General features: G+C 33.2%; 1 protein-coding gene and 2 pseudogenes across 3 annotated transcripts; all 3 read right to left on the reverse strand.

The window, feature by feature from the left end:
- Positions 1 to 1,596: 1,596 nt before the first annotated feature.
- LOC143620805 (folate synthesis bifunctional protein, mitochondrial-like) lies at positions 1,597 to 12,467 on the reverse strand (annotated as a pseudogene). The gene is made up of 5 exons (XR_013151409.1): positions 11,254 to 12,467; positions 2,291 to 2,410; positions 2,086 to 2,218; positions 1,839 to 2,000; positions 1,597 to 1,758 (listed from the first exon to the last, which is right to left on the reverse strand). The product of XR_013151409.1 is annotated as a folate synthesis bifunctional protein, mitochondrial-like (transcript).
- On the reverse strand, positions 6,008 to 7,020 carry LOC143620814 (cleavage and polyadenylation specificity factor subunit 3-II pseudogene; annotated as a pseudogene). The gene is made up of 2 exons (XR_013151410.1): positions 6,941 to 7,020; positions 6,008 to 6,862 (listed from the first exon to the last, which is right to left on the reverse strand). The product of XR_013151410.1 is annotated as a cleavage and polyadenylation specificity factor subunit 3-II pseudogene (transcript).
- Positions 12,468 to 16,530: 4,063 nt separating the features above from the next.
- LOC143620339 (protein DROOPING LEAF-like) lies at positions 16,531 to 18,566 on the reverse strand. The gene is made up of 6 exons (XM_077092042.1): positions 18,483 to 18,566; positions 18,259 to 18,387; positions 17,811 to 17,901; positions 17,667 to 17,715; positions 17,502 to 17,577; positions 16,531 to 16,605 (listed from the first exon to the last, which is right to left on the reverse strand). Exons 1-6 carry the CDS (start codon positions 18,564 to 18,566, stop codon positions 16,531 to 16,533), a joined length of 504 nt encoding a protein of 167 aa, XP_076948157.1.
- Between the last annotated feature and the right edge of the window lie 4,291 nt (positions 18,567 to 22,857).

The raw sequence follows: 22,857 nt of genomic DNA on the forward strand, positions 1-22,857 counted from the left end.
ATTTGGAACTGAGTTGATAAAAAAATAAGACAAAGGGGTTCATTAAAAAATGGTAAAAGATAAAAAGGGTTGATTGGTAAAAAAAGGATAGGGTAGAAGATACCAGGTTAATCATACAAAAATATTTATAAAAATATATAATAGATTAACTACATAGAAAAATTAAAAAGAGTCTTTGATTTAAAAGTAAAAGACTAATATAAAATAAATGAAAAACACTAGTTTGGTAAATAGTTTTCAAGGAACACCAAAATGGTAAATACTTTTTCCACCAACACTAGTTTGGGAAAAAAACTCTTCATTCTTCCCACAAACAATCTCATAATTTCCACATCACCAACATTAGGGACCCACCAACCACCATCCTTCACCATTCTTGAGGAAGGATTTTCAAGGATGGATGGCCTCCACCTCCGCAATACATGTATTTTCCATCCTTCTAACAAATCTTCTCCACATAAACCATGGATGGCCTTGGTGCGGAAGGTCTTATTCAACACTGAACATTGCTCTATATATATTGGATTTAATAGTCCAAACTTTTTCAGTATATTTTCTTAATTTATTTTAAATGTTTAGAATTTGATTTGTTTAATTCAATCATCATAGATCAGTAACATATCCTATTGTTTTGGTATTAAAGGATATGTTAAAACTTAAAAGTATTTATCTTTAATCCAAACTTTTTCTGTTTTGGGTAAAATAAAAAATGCAGACTTATAATTATTAAAAGTATTGTACATGTGAACCAACCAAATTCCACCTACAAATTTTGATGACTCATACCAAGTTGCTTTTTTCTCTCTTCATGTGTGATACCTGACCTTTTTTCTATATCTAAATAACATTTAACAAATAGCTAATACTCTTTAACAATGATATATTATACATGGGTTAATAAAACATGGGGGTATATTCAAAATCACAACTCTATTTGATATCACATCACATACCATCATGAAAAATTAATATCGTCTGCACTCCTCGACATTAGTCATGTTAAACGATCAACAATACTAATCAGATAGCTTGGCAGGTTTGGTAACAGTTCAGAGGGATTCACGTTAAAACATGTCATTTCAGTACAGGTTAAGACGGATAGGGTAGGGTAGATCCGATCCATAAACACTTGTCTTTTCGTTCTTATATTTTAAATTAGAGTAGGAGAACCGTATTGTTAAAATGATTATCTGATTCTTGAAACAAAACCGTTGACGGTTTTATGCATTGTGACTACACTTGGGGTCAAAATTGTCACCTTGTGTTTGTACATATGACACATTTTCAAAGACATCATATAGTTATTAGTTAAAGGTTGCTGCTATTCAAGTTGATCCAAAAGTGAAATCTGAAAACTCAAAGCAGCTATATGGCACAACATCTCACCTGAAAACAACAGCATTCTTTGCAGAACCATCCAGAATGAGCCCTGCACGTCGCATTTTTATAAAAAAGACATATATCCTACTAATAAGATGACCCTATATGTTATTTTTTCATAATTTGCAGTTGCCAGTTGGAATATAATTTGTGAAGTGTTACATTACATGTTTTATACAGCACTGAGCTGCCACTAAAAAAACTAAATATGCTTGTTTAAACTTGTTCATTTCCCTTCAAAATGTTATACTTGCAAAGTGGGCAGGTGGCATTCATCTTCAGCCATTTCACAATGCATGCAGCATGGAAATGATGGTTGCAGGGAAGCGAATGAAGCTCTACTCCATCTTCATATGTACTTAAACATATGCAGCAATCCTGAAAAAAAAAGATTTTAAATATCATCAAATACCTAAAATACCCTTCCAAGGTCCAATTAAGAAAAAGCACAAACTTACAGCATCATCAGGTAGCAGAACACGTTCAACAGCCAAATAACCAACACTTGATTCAACAGGAATCATTCTACCAAGAACATCAGGCTTGCCATCGTTATTATCACTTGACGCCTGGAAATTGTATTTAGGAAGGACATTGAGGTCTGCCTCTGAAGCACCTTCCTGCAAATTACCATAATATGTTAAACAAGCTCATGATAAATATAAAAATTAAAAAAGATAATAATATTATGCCGTTACTTCTCACCTGGCCAGCAACTGCATACAAAATGGCAATTATGCAGGGCAGGCAACAACAAAGAGCAATTCCAATTAAACATGCCAAAACAAAACAGAAGATTGCAAAGAACACATCAAATGCCAAAAACACCACAGTCAACCTGCAATCGTCAAATACTCAATGTTTCTGTGTTCTGTATTGATATTATATCAGTTGAAGGGTGAAGACATACCAGTACAGACGTGGAGCATTGTGAAGAAGAACCTCGCCTCCAGAGACCATCCAGTAGAAGCCAGTTAGCCACCAAACGAATGATATCATCGTATTAAGATTTTCACATCTTTTAGTGTAGCTGAAAACATTTCCTATATATTAGTGGGGAGACTTTACTATGGATTAAGTAGCATTTAGGGTGTCAGAAATCAGAATAAGGTCGTTAACTTCGGTGTGATTTGAAACACTTGAATACAGTTTTTCTGCAGCGAGAAAAGACTTGTTCGAACCTATTACCCACCCACATTATAAAGGATGCCATATACCAAGACATACAGAACAAATGCAACACTTAACAGAAAACAACATTTTTAATAATAATAATACTAAAACACCACCAACAAACAACTATACTTAAGATTTATATTTCGAGGGGGTGCAATACCCATTTATGACAGTCTCGGTGAAACTCCCAGGTGCACTCAGAGGGTTGTTGAACCCTAGCGAGCAAAAGAAATCCAACTTGTTTAGGGTTTTAATGCCGCCTGAGATGGATTCAAATTCAAGTTGAGCTTCCACCAACGCCCAAATCATGGGTTGGGCAAAGATTGTTTTCAGTTTCAGAATATTATTTTCATTTCCCGCAGTCAATCCACACCCGCGTCTGCCCACCACCACCATCAACTCCAAGAGGACCACCACCGACTACCACGAAGACCACCTCCTAGAAGAGCAGCAGCACCACCACCATTTTCATCCCCACCACCGCGTCATCCGGTGGACAATCAGACTGTTTTTTGTAGTTTTGCTTTTACACGCAACCAGTTGATCTGCTACTCACTGGTGTTTGTTTTAGTTACAGCGGTGGTAATTTGGGCAGTAGCAGCCACTATCGTTTCCCAACAGAAAAATCACAATTCAAGACCAAAAGAAAACATAGTGTATCCAAACTACCTAACGGCTGTAAATTATCTTACCAATTCAAGTCTATCCCTCTTATATGACCAGGATGAGAACGAATCTCTAAGCCTGATTTCTGACACCTTAAATGCTATTTAATCCAAATCAATCTAACTTTCACACCCTAAATGCTACTCATTCTGATTTTCACATCTTGTTCGGTTCAGTTCGTTTACAGTCTACAAACGCTCATTTTCACAACAATCTAACTTTCCATATGACCGAAACGCACCTGATTCTTTTAGAAGTAAAAAAAGCCCCAATTCTAACCTCCTCCTCCGCCTCCTGATCATCATCATCATCATCATCAGTATCAGTGCCCCGTATGGTTTGGTCTCTCCGCCTTGTATACTCCAGCCACACCAGCACCACATGGAGCGCACACTGGACCGCATAACCGCAAATCCAAACCCTAACCGGGACGTTCGGTTTCTCATCCAATGTGCAGATCATCATCACCACCGACACCGCCATAAAGGCGATGTTCCACGTGAGGTCTAGGGCCACCACCGGCTTCGAGTAGCTCCAGTCGGCTCGGCTCGCCTCCAGCTGCCGCGCTGCAGTCTCTCGAACAAGCGTATGACGTCGGCCAGAGAGTGCGTTGCCGGAAGGATGACGTGGCGGGAGTAAGGGTGCACTGGTTGACGTCTCCGCCATCTTCAAACTTGGATGTCAATGTGAACGTCACGGGTGGGTTTCTCAGGACAAACATAAACAAAGGCGCAAATTAATTAAATACTTTTATATATATTATTATAATAGCAAACAAATAGATAATTGGTATAACCCGATCTTATAATTAAACTGGAGATCACAAACATATTCTGGTCCTGAGCCACCCGTTCCTCAAAGTATTATATATGAATATCAAACATGAGTCTTTATTAAAAAGCTTTAGACTTACTACAACTACTATATTAGAACTATTAGTTTTATATTAATGGATATAGTCAAAAAATAACTACTCGTATTATGTATGTTTACATATGACAAGAAATGGATAAGAAAAAGATGCAATTGTAATTGTGAATAAATATATTTTTTTGAGGGAGTCTAATTAAATTTTAAATTTGTATGAACATGCTCATCTAATATTCTCACAAAAAACATCATCTAAATGAATTAACTTTATTATTTATAATCATCATCTAAATGTTAATTAACAATGATTTTTTTAGTTTAAAGTGAGACATCAGACTTTATTAAAAAAAAGGAGGTTTGAGTTAAAGTTTTGCTTATGACAAGCAGGGGTTTTAAGTTGGAAATAGAGTTTTTAGTTTTCTCATCTACAGTATAAGGGGTTGCCTTCGGGTTGGGACTGGTATGAGCTTCCCTTCAAGGACGTACCAGCCTAGAACCCCAAGGTTCCGTCCTCGGGGAATAGAGATGATTGGGAGGAACAGTGACCCGTCAATATTCCAAAAGCTATTAAAAAAAACTAAGGCCCCGTTTGTTTTTTTTAGATATTTAAGTCTGAATCTGAATACCACATCTGAATGTTAAGAGGTGGTTCAAATGTCTGAAATCTGAATCATTAAGAGGTGGAGGCTAGAGACAAACCTCTAGTCGTCGGAGATGGAGCCTAGTCTCCGGGTTAGAAGTTAATGGAGGCCGGAGACAAACGTATGTTTTTTTGGGTTAAGAGGTTTTCAGACCCATTAAAAGCTCTTACTGGTTCAGATGCTATTAAGACGCTGAACCTCTTAATGTCAGAAAAAGAACAAACAGCCCCACTTCTGATTACGTCTGACCGAATCAGACCTTTTCCTCTATTCAGAGAAAAGAGGCAAAAACAAACAGGGCCTAAATGTTAATTGCAAGTTGTATACGTATTACCTTTTTACCCTTCATGCCTAATAAAATTTGGAGTCTGCACGATTTGGTTCGATTATTAGCCTAAATTGAAACCAAAGTCTCCGGCTAATCTATTTTATTAACCAAAATAGGTTAATCGGTTCGGTTTAGTCGGTTAGTTTGTTGGTTTTGGTTCAGTACGGTTAATTTCGGTTAATAACTAAAACCAAACTTGGACTATAATTTTGGCCATGAAATGCATGAAAATGAGGTATAAATACATGAAATGGAGGTATAAATACTTGAAGTGTAGCTGTGTAGGTATAAATGCATCAAATAGAGATATAAAACATGGAGTCAAGGTATAAAAGCTAAAATGTATGAAAATATGAATGGTTCGATTCGATTTTTCGGTTAACAGAGGGTAAAAAAAATGACTAACAATTTTCGACTAATAATGGTTTGGTTTTGTCAATTTCCGGTTTGGTTTTCATCTATGGTTTGGTTATTGTTTACCCTTAAATCAAACACGCTCAAGTTGCATCATCGCATGGAGTTCATTCTCTCTAATCTTAAATAAAACTTAAAAGAATTCTTAAAGACATGTAGCTATGAACGGTGAAACTACAGGATTGTCTTGTGGATCAAAACAGAATCAGGATCAATTGTCGGTTTTAAACCGATTCAAATAGGTCCGAGTTAAAACAGATTGGATCAGAGCAGCTTCATTAGCTATATATTTTTTTTTATTTTATTTAGTTTTAATGCTAACATACTTGTAAAATACAGTTTTAACACATGGACCTGAATTCTGAAATCCTAAATCCTTGTCATTCATATAACAAGACATAAAGATTCTAACAAATTATGCGTGTCGTGTAGACATGATGCATTGTTTCAAGATTTTGATTGATACTAAACTAGATTTTGATTGATACTAAACTAAACCTAATTCTAGTCTTTGCAGTTTATGTATATATACATGTATTTTAAAGATAATAATAAATCAAGAATCAGCAAATGAAGCATACACATTTCAACTTCAAAATACTGTCTACATAAATAAAACAAAAACTATATTTTACAAATCAACTAAAACAGAATCAACACTTGACTCCATGTTCTTCATGAGAGATATAACTCTCCAAGCAAGATTCTTGTCCACATTCAACCAATTGCAGCACAAAAACATACACTCGGAACTCGCTGTAGACCCATCACCATCAACTCTATAAAAACAGTTATCATCCCTACAAACCGCAAGCCGAAAAGAGTTCACCTGAATAACTCCCATATTATGCTGTACCTCAAATTCAGACACTTCATTTGAAACTTTTGCATATAGAATGCGAATCAATGAGTTGTCATCAGTAACAAGATCCTTCAAACTGCGTAAATTTAATGGAAAACAATACGCAAACTCAACTTCGGTTCTTTCGGCTCCAACCATGGTTAAAACCTCATCCTGGTGTAAAATCTTGACTTTTTGACCTTTCTCCATTATCAAAACTCCTTGTGTTACTCTTTCATCACAAACCTGTATCGGGGCCGTTTCTGTAACTTCATCTTTTATGAACTTAAAGTTGGGTGTCAACGAGCTATTAATAAGCGTGGCCGAGGCATCGGCTTTAACAAAATGGGTTGTCGGGAAAGATACGGTTTCATTATTTGCTGGATAATAACACTGTGATCCCAGTTCCGATTCGATTCTTCCTTTAAGATAATCCATATTTTTTATTTCACCGTGCACGAGTATTACATTTTTTGGAGACAAAAATTTCACAAGATCCATTATTCCCTTTTCATCGGTATGTGGACTAAAAGACAATCGATGAATCTGAAAATAAAAAATAAGTGAAAAGAAGATTTTGTAACCGAATGACGAATTCAAATAATTAAATTATATTTTCTTTACCTTGCAGCGGACATCAATTTGTGTATCTTTGTCCACATCCACTTTCGTGGTTTTATCAGACAACTTATGGCCCACGGTTCCAGCAAAAACATTTAATTTGACCTTTGAAGGTTAAGCAAACATACATGTCCAGCATAGTAAGCACGGATCTGAAGGTCTTTATCGACTTGCACAGTTTGCTTGATATCCACTGCAGTAACTAAGTACATGGACATCGTTTAATATTTAAAAGAAAACATTTCTTTTTTCAACATAAAAAAGAAGGCGGTACCTTTTTTCAAACAATTAAGAATGTTGTCATTAGTAAACTGTTGTTCCTCTCCCCTTCCAAGCATGACTTTGCGATAATCATCGAGCATAAGGCTTTGGTAGGATACTGTAAAAGAAGGAAGGCAACATATACACAACTTTGCTGCAATTGAATGATAGTTCATCTAATTAAAGTTAAGAGAGTATTGTACCGTCATGTAAATTGGTCCATTGTAACCACAAACTTGAGTGAAGTAAGGAAGGGCTCCAATATGATCCAAGTGACTGAAAATAAATAAATAGAATATATTCAAATCATCATAGTAATATTCGATTACATTAAAGGAGAAAGCTTACAAGTGAGTGATAATAGGAGAGAGTGTTATCAAAGTCAGAAATTCGAGAGAAATCAGGGTGGCCCATATGCAGTCCAACATTATCTTCTTCCCGTTCATTGTTACCTACCTCCTGTCCTGCACCTAGAACCACGCACTCAATCGCCATTTAATTGATTTTGATTTTCTGCAGAAACCAGTAAATAAAACCCATGGACCCGATTCAAATGCTGCCGGGTGGGTCGTAGGGTAATACACTCCTTCGTTCTGCGCAAGGATGATCGTGGAGGCTTGGCGGTAGGGTAGATAGGATCAGTTTGTTCAATTATTTGTAAGTTTTTATCTATTTTCACGAGCTATGTTTGAGATCTCGTAAGTTAAAACGACATGAAGTATCGGTTAATGAACAAACATATCAATATCAATATTGAACAAACATATGTCGGCTTTGGAGTACCGGGTCATCCTGAAGTATCGGTTAATGATCCCCTTGTTTCCGGTAGATGAGTCGTGCCCGGTTTGCCGTAAGGTTTGTTTGGATTCTTTTGGCGAGCATGCGGTTCATTGCAAAGAGTTGCCTGGGTTTAAGTACATGCATGATTTGGTGAGGGATGTTCTATGCAATGTTCTTAAACGAGCCGGAATTTCGGCTAAAAAGGAAACCCCCGTAGACTTTCTTACGGATCCTCAAGAATGAAGATCTACATTACGACCGGCCGATATTCTTGTTTTTGGGTGGGCATGAGGAAAACACACTTGTATCGACCTCACAGGAGTGTCCCCTCTTGTTGGGATTAGTGACAATGGGTTTGTAGCATGTCAGACAGCATTGAAGGCGGCATCGAGCAAGGTTGCTAAACACGAGAGAGCTTGTTTGGACAATCAACACGTGTTTATCCCCTTCGCCTTTGACACTTTTGGTTTCTTAGCTCCGGATGCCGTGGACCTTTTGAATAGGGTTCAGAAAGTTGCGCATAGTAACATATCGGCCCATAAGAATTGAAACTTTGTTTTTAGTAGGATTGGGTTTGCTATCCAAAAGGGGGTTGCGGCGCAGCTTGTTGCCCGCTTACCTGCCACTTCATTGTAAATCGTTTGGATGTTTCTATGAATTTTAATGAGTTATTGTTTAAAAAAAAACTCTAAATTCACATAGTAATTTTATTGAAGCATTTATGTTTAAACTATGCTGATTTATTTTAGAAAACCAAAATAATTGATGGGTTAGACGGGTCAACCCGCAAACCATCAAGTAGAAACAAACACGACCATTTAGCTAAACATGTTCACGAGTTCGACTAAAATTTGCAAAAGTCATGTGTTAGGTCCGTGTTGTATAAGATATTCACAGTGGCCCTATTCGTATATTCGCTTACCTACAACCACATGTACGTTAATGAAAAATGTATAAAAAACCATTCTATGAGCATCCGGTTATAATTAAACAATAACATTTAAAGATGCAAACTGCGAGTCAGGAAATTAACGTGCATTAACATTCCGATAAACTAATGATTCAACATAATTCTAAAAATAGACATATTACATAAACGTGCATGTCTTTAAAGTTATACGAAAAACAAACTACATAATAGGACACGTACATGAACTAATAAACGACCACATAATTATAATTAAGGTTGCATCTATCGATCCTTTGATGTCTTCATGGTAGCTTGGAAGAGTCCATATTTGATTTGATTGCTTCAATCATGAAAAATCAAACAAAACATATTTATTATCATTAAGAAATGTGAAGAATACTTAAAAAATTGCTCAAATAAGAGATGATTTGTGTCTATCTTTGGTCATCAACCTAGATCAAAGATGCCATTGTACAAATAATATATCTTATTTTATTCTACACTTTCTCGGGACTATTTTGTGTTGGAAATCAGAATGAAAAGAACAAAATCATTTTGATCAAGAACAATTAATCGATCAACTCTTTTTATTAACATAATCAGACTAAAAATAAGAACACACATAAATCATTAACCCTACCAATCTATTTTATTTTATGCTAGACTTAAAACCTAGACCATGTATGACGTCTTAAACTCTTATAAATGATTTATCATAATAAAAGATAAACATAATGACTTTAAACAACTCAATAAACTTAAATAACCGATCCAAACTCAAACTCTGATACTTTAAACATTTATCAAGATATTAACCATTCATTTTGTTCGATTTCTTCTAGTATTCAATGTAAACCTTTTTTTTATGAAATTATGAGACCTAGCTATCAGAAAATATAAATTTAATTATTGAAATTATTATTTTATTTAAGGAAATCTTACAGTGTTAATGTTGCTCACTTGCTCCCAGAGATGGATCCATTAGGTATATGCCCAGCCCACTGTTGCAAATACTAAACAATAATTAATGTATAAAATTAATAAAGTTATAAGAGCTAAAACATATATTAATTTCTGGTATTTTTAAGAGCTAAATATAATATGAAACAAAAATAAACATAGAAATATAAACTAACATTTTTTGCTGCCGTGCTGAAAGCTTCCCGATGAGGTATTTGAGGATTCGAAGCCTTGATGCGTTGTATTTCCTCTCTAATAGTTAAAAATAAAAATGTCGTAAAAATAATATATAATAAAATAAACAACTAGTACATTAAAACAAATTGATAGTTTGGTTGTGAACTCATTTCATGAACCGATTGTAAGCAGATGGAAGCCTGTGTTTCTTCTCAGGTGCTGCATATATGACCAAACATAATTAAGTTATTAAAATAATAATAGTAACAATAATAATAATAACAACAACAGCATCTGTAATACTTTAAGAAGTAAAAATAAAAATTAATATCGATCGAAGAGTACGTTTGACAACGAATGGAGCTTTTGGTGACGAGGGTTCATTTGATGTCGATGATGAAGACGAAGAAACTTGACCCCTTTTGAAATCACTCGCCTGTTTTCGCAGGTTTAACACACAAAAAGAAAAATCTTAAATTATGTAAGAAAGAATTAATTAGTTTAAAAATTACAACAGGAAACATATTATTTCTTGTTTTATTTCATTGTATATATATATGATTACAAAATATATTCATAAGGAAAAACTTATTATTTTAAGGAGTGCTAAATTTTAATAATTATCCAAGTTATTTAGCCTACAAAAATTTATAACAACAATTTAATCAAATCAATGATATATACTCATAATTTTCACTTTCTTTGTTAAGAGAAATATCACTCACATGATCATCTTAAACATCTGTTATATTTGTCGCTCACACAAATTAATCTCTTATGGCGAAATATGAGTGAAAATCAAATTTAACAAAATATAAACCTGAAAAAGAGGAAGTGAAGGAGACTGAAAATGTTTGATCGATTTAATGGTTTCAAATCGAGCCATAAACTTCCATTGGGGAACAATTTCAAGGGTGGTAGGGATGGAGGATACTTCAAATTCCTGATAACAAATGATGGTTTTCTACATTTTCATAACACACACGTCCTCTTCAATGTAACTCTCCTGTGTGTATGTGTGTTTTTCAAGTTTCAACAAACCATTTCTTAAACTGTATAGTAAAGCTACTTGTCACACTACTTATCTAATAACATCCATCATATCAATTTTCAAATCACTTAAAAAAGGAAATATCTATCATCTCAATCAAATTTCATGCAAAAACTTGATACCGAAACAACTCTTCAAAAAACAGCAACCAACTAAGATCTCCCAACGCGATCCAACATCGAATCACAAACCTTTACCGCATCAATATTATCTCCAACATTATGGACGCGAACAACATTAGCCCCACCCAAAACCGCACACGTAACAGCAGCAACAGTCCCCGGGTCTCTCTCAACAGCCGAAGCCCGACCACAAATCTCCCCTAAAAACCTCTTTCTTGAAGGCCCGACTAACAAAGGTGCACGCGAAACCCCTAAACTCTTTCTCCCGATCTCACTCCTAATTCTCTTTAAACCCATCAAAATCTCCAAATTATCCTCGGTCTTTTTAGAAAACCCGATCCCGGGGTCAAGAATAACCCTCCATGCAGGCACACCCGATAACTCTGCAGCGCTTACGCGCTCATACAACTCATCACCAACTTGTTTACAAACATCATCATACTTCAAATGCTAACTGTTTTGCATTGTAGATGGGTCCCCTCTCATATGCATAGTAATATACGGGACTTCAAGATTAGCAACCACCTGATACATATCAGAATCTAGATTTCCGCCTGATACGTCATTAATAATATGAGCCCCTTTGTTAACTGCTTCTAAAGCAACTTGTGAGTAAAACGTGTCTATAGATATTAACTTTCCTTCAGTTTCTGGTAATTCAAGAATCTTTTCAACAACGGGTATTAACCGATCGAGTTTTTCTTCAACTGAGATCTTGGTTGCCATTGGTCTTGTGGATTGAGCTCCCAGGTCGATTATGTCGACTCCTTCGGATATCATGGTCCGAACACGCGATACAGCGGACCCCACAGAATCAAACTTTCCTCCATCACTAAAACTATCAGGAGTCAAATTCAAGATCCTCATGACAGAGGTTTTCTTTGACCAATCCCATAACCGGTTATTGACTGGTAAAACGCGTCTCAACCCGTCTTTTCCTATCAAAGATTCCCCACCTAATTCTTCCCAAGACTTAAAAAGTCCTCCTTTTGAGAAAGAATGCCAGCATGCAACCGTATCATGGTCAGCATCCGACCCCAACAAGTCAACTAACGGTTTCTTTCATGCGGAACAGTGAGAATCTCAGAGTTAATTCTGTATTTACCATAAAGCAGTATGTCTAAATCAATGGGCCGCGGGCCGTACCTAATACCTTTGGTTCGGCCCATTTCTTTTTAAACGTAAGGCTTCGTTAAAGTTATTAAGCCTATCACCCACATTGCTACCTATAGCTATTACTACTTGTTGTTCTTGTGAATGGACTTGCATTGAAGCATCCGAGGAGAAGTTAAAAAACGAAATAGACGCTGCGTGAAAATGTTGTGAACAATATCAATAATGTAGCTTCAGATTTGTAAAAACAAATAAATATTAGTAATGTTTAGGATCAGAATCAGCGTGATTAAAGAATAAGAACGAGTGCAAGCTAATGTTGATGACCGTAAGTGCTTGAAAATATTCATCAGATGCCTTCAAATTAATTAATGAAATAAAAATCTGCAAAGCCCAAAATGATTACAAGTGAGTAGCGTGTCAAACTTTAACATAAAAAATAAGCATGATTTTACAATTAACGTATGAAATAGAATAGTATTTCATTGAACTCACTAATGGGTTGTAGGTTCGGAATGAAATTAATGAAACAAACTAGAAATCAACACTGAACTCTTGCGTGATAGCAACATCGATTAGCTAACAGCTGTAGAGATTCTATTGATACGGAGGGTCTCGATTAAATCATCAATTTCATCTTACCCTTCGTTTTCCGGCCAATCTAATTGTTGGATCTAATACACTCCTTCGGGTCTGATGTTTGGTAGATAGGATTATAAAAAGGGTAGTTGATAATTTTATGGAAATGTAATATATATATGTTGACTCGTTTAATATTTTTATTAACTTTTTTATCTATATCTATACTAGCTTTAGAAACCCGTGTATTACATGGGATAAATTAATGTATAAATTACAATGAATAATTTAATAGAAATAAAAAATATATAATTAAGTCCTTTTATATTACGTAAAAAAATATATTACAAATATTGTTGTTTTATATCATAGAAAAATTGAATTTTAAATTAAGAATGAGTTATTCTACTATCGGTATACAATAATAAAGCAATGCCACTGGAAGCAACATTTAAAACAATGAGGCCTTTCGATGTGAAAGATTTAGCAAAAGTCTTTCGCAAAAATGTTATACGTTTCATACCCGGCCATAGAAAAAAAAGACACCAGATTTTCCTTTTTAAACAGCTTTTATGTTGTCCTTATAAACACAATGTTGTTCAACTATCACAATAGTCTTATAATGAATATAAAAAATGAAAGATTTGTCTATGATTTTTAAGACTAAATATTTGTTTAAAAATAAAAAAAAGTTTATTATAGCTTTCTTCAATATAAAGATGTCTTAAAAAATTAAATGTTAATGTACTTTTTAAGCATAAACTCTTTTATATATGCATTTCAATCTTAAAGAAAAATATATTTATGACACATAATTATTATATTAATATTTTTTTATATTAAGTATGTTTAGAATATAATTTATTGTATTAATAATTTAATCAATAGAGAATAATACTATATTTAGAACCAATTTTTTTTTCCATCAATATAAAGTGATTTTGAAGGGAATTTGACAGTGAGAATAAACCTCAGAATGACATATGTCATAATTATTTTCTTTTATTAGTATAGGTAGATCTATACTATATATAATACATCAAATAAGGGCAAATTAAGACACCTATTTTTAAGTAATTTACAACACTTAAAGCATGAGGTATATGTGCTAGTAATGGTAAACTTGTCTTTTAAACACAATCTATTCAACTTACAAGTTTGGTCCATCATCTTTAAACATATTATGTTTTTAATTTAAGTTGTAAACTAACTTCTCACCCATGCTTTTTAAACGACTATAGCCTTTTCAAACGTTAATATTTTTATAAAAAAATTACACCATAAAAACGTGCATTTTATTCTCTTTAATTTAGATATGATATTGTTATAATTTTTTTGATTTTAAATAAATTAATATGTTACGTAGGGTGTTCAGTGTCGGTTTTGATGGTTTTTAAGTTAAACTTGTGAGTCCAACCATTAATACTGATTTTTTTGTCGTCCAAAACCAAACCCAACCATTGAAAGTTGAAATCGAATCATTACTAACGACCTGGTTCCAGTTTGGTTTCACAGTTTAAACTTTAATAATAAATTTAGTTTAAAATAATTATTAATTTAAATGTACCATCAATTTTAACTAAACACCAACATAATATGATACTTGAAAGGATTATAAATAATGATAATTTTAGTCACATAAATAGTAAATATTAATGGAAGATCTAGGACGTGAAATAATAACAACAAAGATCACAAAATGAATCATACTGCAATTAGGTTAATATGAAGTTGTATAGCCAAGTTATTTGTAATAAAAATATTATGTTCAATTAAATTTTAACAATATCTAATATATATTACAAAACATATCTAATAACTAATAATAAAAAACATTAAAGTGCATTCAACATTTACAGTTTGGTCTGGTTTCATATGACCGGTTGCCAGTATAAACCGCGAACCAACCGTTCACTACGTTTTGAAAATTTTGAAACTGACCAACAAACCGAAAGTATAAAAAGAAAAAGAAAAAAGAAGTCAAACCAATGACCGGTTTAAACGATTTCAAGGTTTTAACCGAACCATAAACACTTATTTTTGTTACGTGATTAACATGTCCAAACACCCGCTGCATCGCACGGGCACCCATCTAGTAAATGCAAAATATATGAATTAGTTAATATATAATAGAGCTTCAAAAATAACTCACGAGCTATGTTTGAGCTCTCGTAAGTCAAAACGACTTGAATTGGGCTCGGCTCGGCTCGGCTCGTTTACACCCCTATACACAAACAACCCGTTTGACATATTCAATATAGAGTTGTTAAGTGAGTCATGTTTAGATGTTGACGAGTCAAATGGGACACAAATTAACCCAAAATTCTACATGTATAAAAACTCATATTCCTGCCACAAACATAAACCAAACACGGCACATATATTCATAGGTTGACTCAAAAACTACGCACTCAACCTCATATTTTTTCATATCAATATTTTAGAACTCTAAATTCACATAGTAATTTTGTTGAAGCATTTATGTTTAAACTATGCTGATTTAATTTAGAAAACCAAAATAATTGATGGGTTAGACGGGTCAACCCGCAAACCATCAAGTAGAAACAAACACGACCATTTAGCTAAACATGTTCACGGGTTCGGCTAAAATATACAAAAATCATGTGTTAGGTCCGTGTTATATAAGATATTCATAGTGGCCCCTATTCGTATATTCGCTTACCTACAACCACATGTACGTTAATGAAAAATGTATAAAAAACCATTCTATGAGCATCCGGTTATAATTAAACAATAACATTTAAAGATGCAAACTGCGAGTCAGGAATTAACGTGCATTAACATTCCGATAAACTAATGATTCAACATAATTCTAAAAATAGACATATTACATAAACGTGCATGTCTTTAAAGTTATACGAAAAACAAACTACATAATAGGATAGGACACATACATGAACTAATAAACGACCGCATAATTATAATTAAGGTTGCATCTATCGATCCTTTGATGTCTTCATGGTAGCTTGGAAGAGTTCATATTTTATTTGATTGCTTCAATCATGAAAAATCAAACAAAACATATTATCATTAAGAAATGTGAAGAATACTTAAAAAATTGTTAAGAGATGATTTGTGTCTATCATTGGTCATCAACCTTCTTGATCAAAGATACCATTGTACAAATAATATATCTTGTTTTATTCTACACTTTCTCGGGACTATTTTGTGTTGGAAATCAGAATCAAAAGAACAAAATCATTTTGATCAAGAACAATTAATCGATCAACTCTTTTTATTAACATAATCAGACTAAAAATAAGAACACACGTAATTTACGTGACATAAATCATTAACCTACCAATCTATTTAATTCTATGCTAAACTTAAAACCTAAACCATGTATGACGTCTTAAACTCTTATAAATGATTTATCATAATAAAAGATAAACAGAATGACTTTAATTAAACAACTCAATAAACTTGAATAACTGATTCAAACTCAAACTCTAATACTTTAAACATTTATCAAGATTAACCATTCATTTTATTCGATTTCTTCTAGTATTCAATGTAAACCTAGCTTGTTTTAATCATAAGCTCTTGTTTGAATGAAATTATGAGACCTAGCTATCAGAAACACTAAATTTAATTATTGAAATTATTATTTTATTTTTAACTAAGCATTGTAAGGAAATCTTACAGTGTTAGTGTTGCTCCCAGAGATGGACCCATGAGGTATATGCCCAGCCCACTGTTGCAAATATTAAACAATAATTAATGTATAAAATTAGTAAAGTCATAAAAGCTAAAACATATTAATTTCTTGTATTTTTAAGAGCTAAATGTAATATATATGAAACACTAGACGGATGCTCGCGTGATGCGGCGGGTAACAAAAATCATAGTAATCATGTAACAATTAACGAACAACGTTTGAACCAATCATCACCTTTCGTCAGCCGGTTTCCGAATGTTCAAACCATAGCAAACGTTTGGTTTACGGTTTATACAAAAAATTGGTCATATAAAACCGGACCGGAAGGTCGACTTATTATTGAAACTCAATGCGTGTAATCAAACCATTAGTAACAATTCAGTTTAAAGTTTCAAAGGTTTAGTTTCGGTTCTTAATAACAAAAAAATCGAACCAACGGTTTGGCTCACAATATTACTTGGAAAACCGTTAAAAACCGAATTGTGAACACCCATACGTAATATGTAATTCTTTTATTTGAAAAGTTATAGCAATATCATACCCAAATTAAAGACAATAAAATACTATTTTTATGGTGCAATTTTTTATAAAAAATATTAGCGTATGAAAAAATTATGGCCGTTGGCAAATCGTTGGTGGGAAGTTATTTACATTTAAATTTAAAATGAATCTATGGGTAAAGATAAATGTTCAAAGTAGTAATTATTTTCTTAAATTTACAAAAGTTGAGTAAAGTTGAGGGGTTAATGTTGTAACTATTTCAAGACATTTTTCAATGGACAAGTTTGTCCTTGTCTTAGATGCTATAAAAGATGTACCTTAAGCAATAAAAATTGTAAATTACTTAAAATTGAGGTGTCTTAATTTACCCATGTCTCATGTATTATATATAATATAGATATAGATAAATAAACATAGAAATACAAACTAACATTTTTCGCTGCCGTGCTGAAAGCTTCCCGATGAGGTATTTGAGGATTCGAAGCCTTGATGCGTTGTATTTCCTCTCTATTAATTAAAAATGTGGAAAAATAATATATAATAAAATAAACAACTAGTACATGAAAACAAAATTTATAGTTTGGTTGTGAACTCACTTCATGAACCGATTGTAGGCAGATGGAAGCCTGTGTTTCCTCTCAGGTGCTGCATATATATATGACCAAACATAACAAAGTTATTAAAACAACATCTAATACTTTAACAAGTAAACATAAAAATTAATATCGATTGATGAGTACGTTTGACAACGAATGGAGCTTTTGGTGACGAGGGTTCATTTGATGTCGATGATGAAGACGAAGAAGTCTGACCCCTTTTGAAATCACTCGCCTGTTTCGCAGGTGTAACACACAGAAAGTAAAATTCTAATTAAATTATGTAAGAAAGAATTAATTAGTTTAAAAAATACAGCAGGTTATTTCGTGTTTTATTTCATTGTATATATGATCATTACAAAATATATTCATTAGGAAAAACTTATTACTTTAAGGAGTACTAAATTTTAATAATTATCCAAGTTATTTAGCCTACAAAAATTTAATCAAATCAATGATATATACTCACAATTTTCACTTTCTTTGTTAAGAGAAATATCACTCACATAATCATCTGCTATATTTGTCGCTCACACAAATTAATCTCTTATGACGAAATATGAGTGAAAATCAAATTTAACAAAATATAAACCTGAAAAAGAGGAAGTGAAGGAGACTGAAAATGATGAGAATTAGCCTTAATGGTGAGAAATGACAAATTACTGCAGTGCCCACATTTCACTGTCACTGTATCCAAAAGCCCCTTGCATGGTATCCCTACCTGCAAAAATCACCAACACATTTTTCAGACTATATATATACACACACACGTACAAGTAATCAAAATCACACCAATATGTTTATATATATATATACAGCTAGAAGCGTATTGCAGAAGTTGCAACGAACATAGCAAAGGTGCTGCTGATCTGAAGGAGTTTGAGCCGGTACTGGATCCATGTTCCAACTCTCTTTGTTTCCTTAATTATTGCAAATAGTAACCGATCAATGATCCATTGGATGATATATATAACAACTAACTGGTAATTTTGTATTAACTAGCTAGTGTATATGTTATGTGAAGAGAGATTGCATAGATATATATAGGAGTAAATTAAGGTAGCTAGGGCTAGGGATGCTGTAGTTGGTGCATGAAAAAAGATAAAAATTAGGGTTCCTACAACTAATGTCTATAGTACATCCCATTTCTAGCTTCCAAGAGAGAAAACATTTGTTTCTGTCCCCTCTCACGTGTTACATAAATTGTTATATATAAATCATAAACATATATAGCTTTAATAATTACTGTTTCCAAGCATTAATTTTGAGTCTTATTATTATGTGTTGAAATATTAAAGTTACTGGCTTATTGGTACGTGCACGACACGGATAGAAATATAGAAATCATCAAGTAAACACATATATAATTTCAAACAAGTTATCTTTTAATATATTTTTTGAGATAATAACATGATTTTTAATTGCAATTCATATTCATATGCAATAAAAGTACTGAAATTCATAAACTTGCAAAAAAATGACTTTACATAGTAGAATGTCTACAAAGAAATTTAAAATTTTAAAACATAAACTTTCTAAACTTAAAAAAATAATATTAATATAAAATAAACAAACTTCACTAACATTTGTCAGGAAAGCAAGCAAATCAGAAAATCAACACATCTAGGAAAGATTCCCGCTAAGCGTCCAAGAATGATTTGGGCTTCTGTTCTTCCTGCACCGGGAACGCATTTAATGACATAAACATTCATACACCAATCTAACAAACATAGTGATTAACTGATTACGAAAACTGTTTTTACATTTCATGTGAAAAGTCTTTCACCATAATAAACTGAAGCATGTCCAAAGCGCATTTAAGAACCAGAACCAAATTGAAACCTTTTAAAATGACATGTTTTGATCAAAATCAAATCGCTACATTTTGAGAATGACCAATTTTAACCCGGAACCAAATCGATATCTTCTAAAAATTGAAACCAGAACGAAATCGATACCCTTTTATATTGACTCGTTGACCATAACTAAACTGATACCCTTTTAATTGACCCGTTTTGACCCGAGACAAAGCAAATCGAATAATTTCTAAAATGACTCATTTTCATAAATGAAAATTGAAATAACACATTTGAAGATTAAGAAGAAAAATGAAGGGTAACACATACAACGTCCTTAGCTTTTGAAATCCTTTCTACCAAATATGAATTCATTATTACTGTTGTGAAGATCCAAATAAATATAAAACTTCAATGACTTTAACCCACATGAAAGTTGAAACTCAAGTGAATCTTTCACTTAATTTGTGAACCCTCCATATTATTTTATTTTTCAATACACACTAAAACCAAATACCAAACAAACCAAATACAAATTGAAGCGAAGCTAAACTGAAAAAAACTAAAATAAAACTAAAACAAAAACCGAAATTAAACTGAAAAACTAAAACCGATAAATCTGAAACCGAACCAACAAAAATTGTAAAACCGAAACAAAAAATGAATAAAGCTAAACCCATCTAAAACGAAACTAAAGAAGAAATAAAAAATCGAACCGTAACGAAACTGAAACGAAGCAAGATCATAAAAACTAAAACCGAACAAAAGCTAAAAACCAAATAAAACCAAAATAAAAAATAAATACCATTAAACTTTGAAAAGAAAACCCCGAACTCGTTAACGAGACACATGTATTATTAATAGTATAGTAGATTGGAATATATTGAATTTAATTTAATTTTGAGTTATTTTATTGACAATAAATTATGATAATGCATGTTATTTACGAAAAGAGTTACTGATTTAATAATATAGTAGATTTAGTAAAGATATAATGTAGTTCTAAGTCTAGATAATATTATGTCTAAATGTTTTTCATACCACTATGGAACATTATTATTCTAATAGAACTAGTATTTAGCCCCGTGCAAAAACATGTAAAAAGCAATGTTGAAAAGTTTTATCGAGTCCGTATGTTGAAGGGGCAACATTTTATCATGCATGTGTGTTAAAGGGAGGACTAGACCTGGGCTTTGTTGCGGGTCTTTTAAAACGAAAGAAAAGTAAATGTAAAAACGTTCAGCCACACAGCTGTTACGGCGTGTTAAGACGCAAAAATTAAATCGAAACATAAAACATAGAAATAAAAAACTAAGTCAACTTAAAACCCACATGCCGCGACGTGTTATTAAAGGGGGAAATACGTAAAACGTTAAACCACACGCTTGTTACAGCGTTTTAACTCACAAAATTTAGACCGTAACATTAAATGAAAAATTTATAAAATATGAAAAGTATTGGTGACCAAAGATGAAGCAGTTTTGTTGGAATTAATAATGAAAAATATTTAATGACAAACATGTAAAATATAAAAAAGTGTAAGGTTATAAGTGAAAAAGAAAATTGAAAATAACAAAAGGTATTAAGAAAGCATAAAGTATAACTCATATTGCACACCGACTTTGCCAATTGTTATATATATAATATGCCTAATTGGAAGAAGGAATTTTTATTGATCCTTTTATATATAACACAAATCGAACTACATCTGGATAATGGGTAAGCGAGCAACAAGTTGCGCCGCTATCCCCTTTTGAATCGCAAAGCCTATTCTACTAAATATAAATCCTTGGTTCCTCGGGCTCTGCGAGTCACAAATGAAACAAAAGAAAAATACTGCGAGAATAGGGTTGTGAGTTAAGCTTAGCTAAGAAAAGACCACATCGACTTGAAATTTAAAACCGAGCCGAAGACTTAACGTTGAACTCAGTGAATTTAGAAAAGTTTCTTTTTTCTTTTTTAATGAACAAATGATTTGATATAAAATAAAAAGATCCAAATTATAATAGGTAAGTGAACAACATGCTTCGCTGCCATACTATTTTGAATGGAAAAGTTAGTAGAAACTTTATAAAATACACTTGGGACCGCCAAAATTTATTAATTAAAAGAGTTATTAATTAATCGATAAATTAATAATTATTAATTTATATATTAATTAATATTTTATTAATTTATAGTAGAATACTTAGTTTACAAACACCTTTTAAGCTTCCCCTTAATTATTGTATACAATGCATGTATATCAAATGAACGGCCCAATTTGAAAGAAACCTTCAATCCCCCACCTTATTATGCTTCTTGTGTTCAATGTATCACTTTATGGACATTAAAAATATTTTCTATATAAATACAAGATCAAAATAGGTTAACATAAACACCAGAAGTTCTTACCATGCTAAGGAAAATTAGAGACGAGATTCAAGGAGAAATTGATTTCAACAAAAAACAAAAGACAATTAAGTCATTTCTCAAGAAACATTCATAAATCATTAATGTATTATGCTATATATAAGGAATTATTAGTTTATATTTTATATGGGGTCTAAAGAAATTATCAAAATGTATTATCTTATAATTTAGCGAATTATTAATTTAGCACCATATCCCCGAGTCGGGACAGGCAAAAAATATTATCTTAGAGAGAGTATTAAATAATCGAGTATTAATTTATCGAGTTTCTACTGTTGTTAGAACATGGTTGAAGAAACACTAACAGGACCCCGGGCAGATTACTGGTAACCTGGGGGTTGGAGAGATGTTTCCCACGAGGGGTTAGACCCTTGGAAGATGGTTCTTCTGATAACCTGCAAAACAGACACCGTGAGCTCGTCACTGAGAATGGGGGGGGGGGTTCCTCCTTGTGACCACCCTCCGGCGTGAGAATCAGACTAGATTGCTCTTTAAATATAAAAGTATATTAAGAGATTGCTAGAGCAGATATCAGGTATAATATGATGATAATGTAGTAAGATATGATAAAATCAGATGGTCATACCATTTGTGGTATTTATAGCCGAAGGTAGGTTTCCAAAGAGGTATGGCCAGCTGCAACAGTGTTCCTGTTCCACCAACAGTAGCCTACGCACGTGCCCTGCTGGTAGTTGGTGGGTAGGTAGCGGCTGATAGCGACCAGGCCTGCTGTATACTATTCCTATTCCACCAACTGACGGCTACGCACGTGGTATGACAGTAGTTGGTGAGTAGGCAGCGGCTAATAGTGACATACAGTGCAGGAGCATGCTGCTCGCCATACTGTTGTCAATAAGCTGTCGTATCTTTAGTCAGATCTTTTTCCCATACCTCGTCAGGTACAGTACAGAAGATCTTCCTGTATCGTACGGACTGGCTTATTTGGGCGGGAGTATTCCCCCTCCCGCCCTTGTGCGGGATAG

The sequence above is a fragment of the Bidens hawaiensis genome, unplaced genomic scaffold, assembly GCF_021521415.1.
Source record: "Bidens hawaiensis isolate Kalapana, Puna unplaced genomic scaffold, B.hawaiensis_p1.1 tig00000296_1, whole genome shotgun sequence".
Taxonomy (NCBI): Eukaryota; Viridiplantae; Streptophyta; class Magnoliopsida; order Asterales; family Asteraceae; genus Bidens; species Bidens hawaiensis.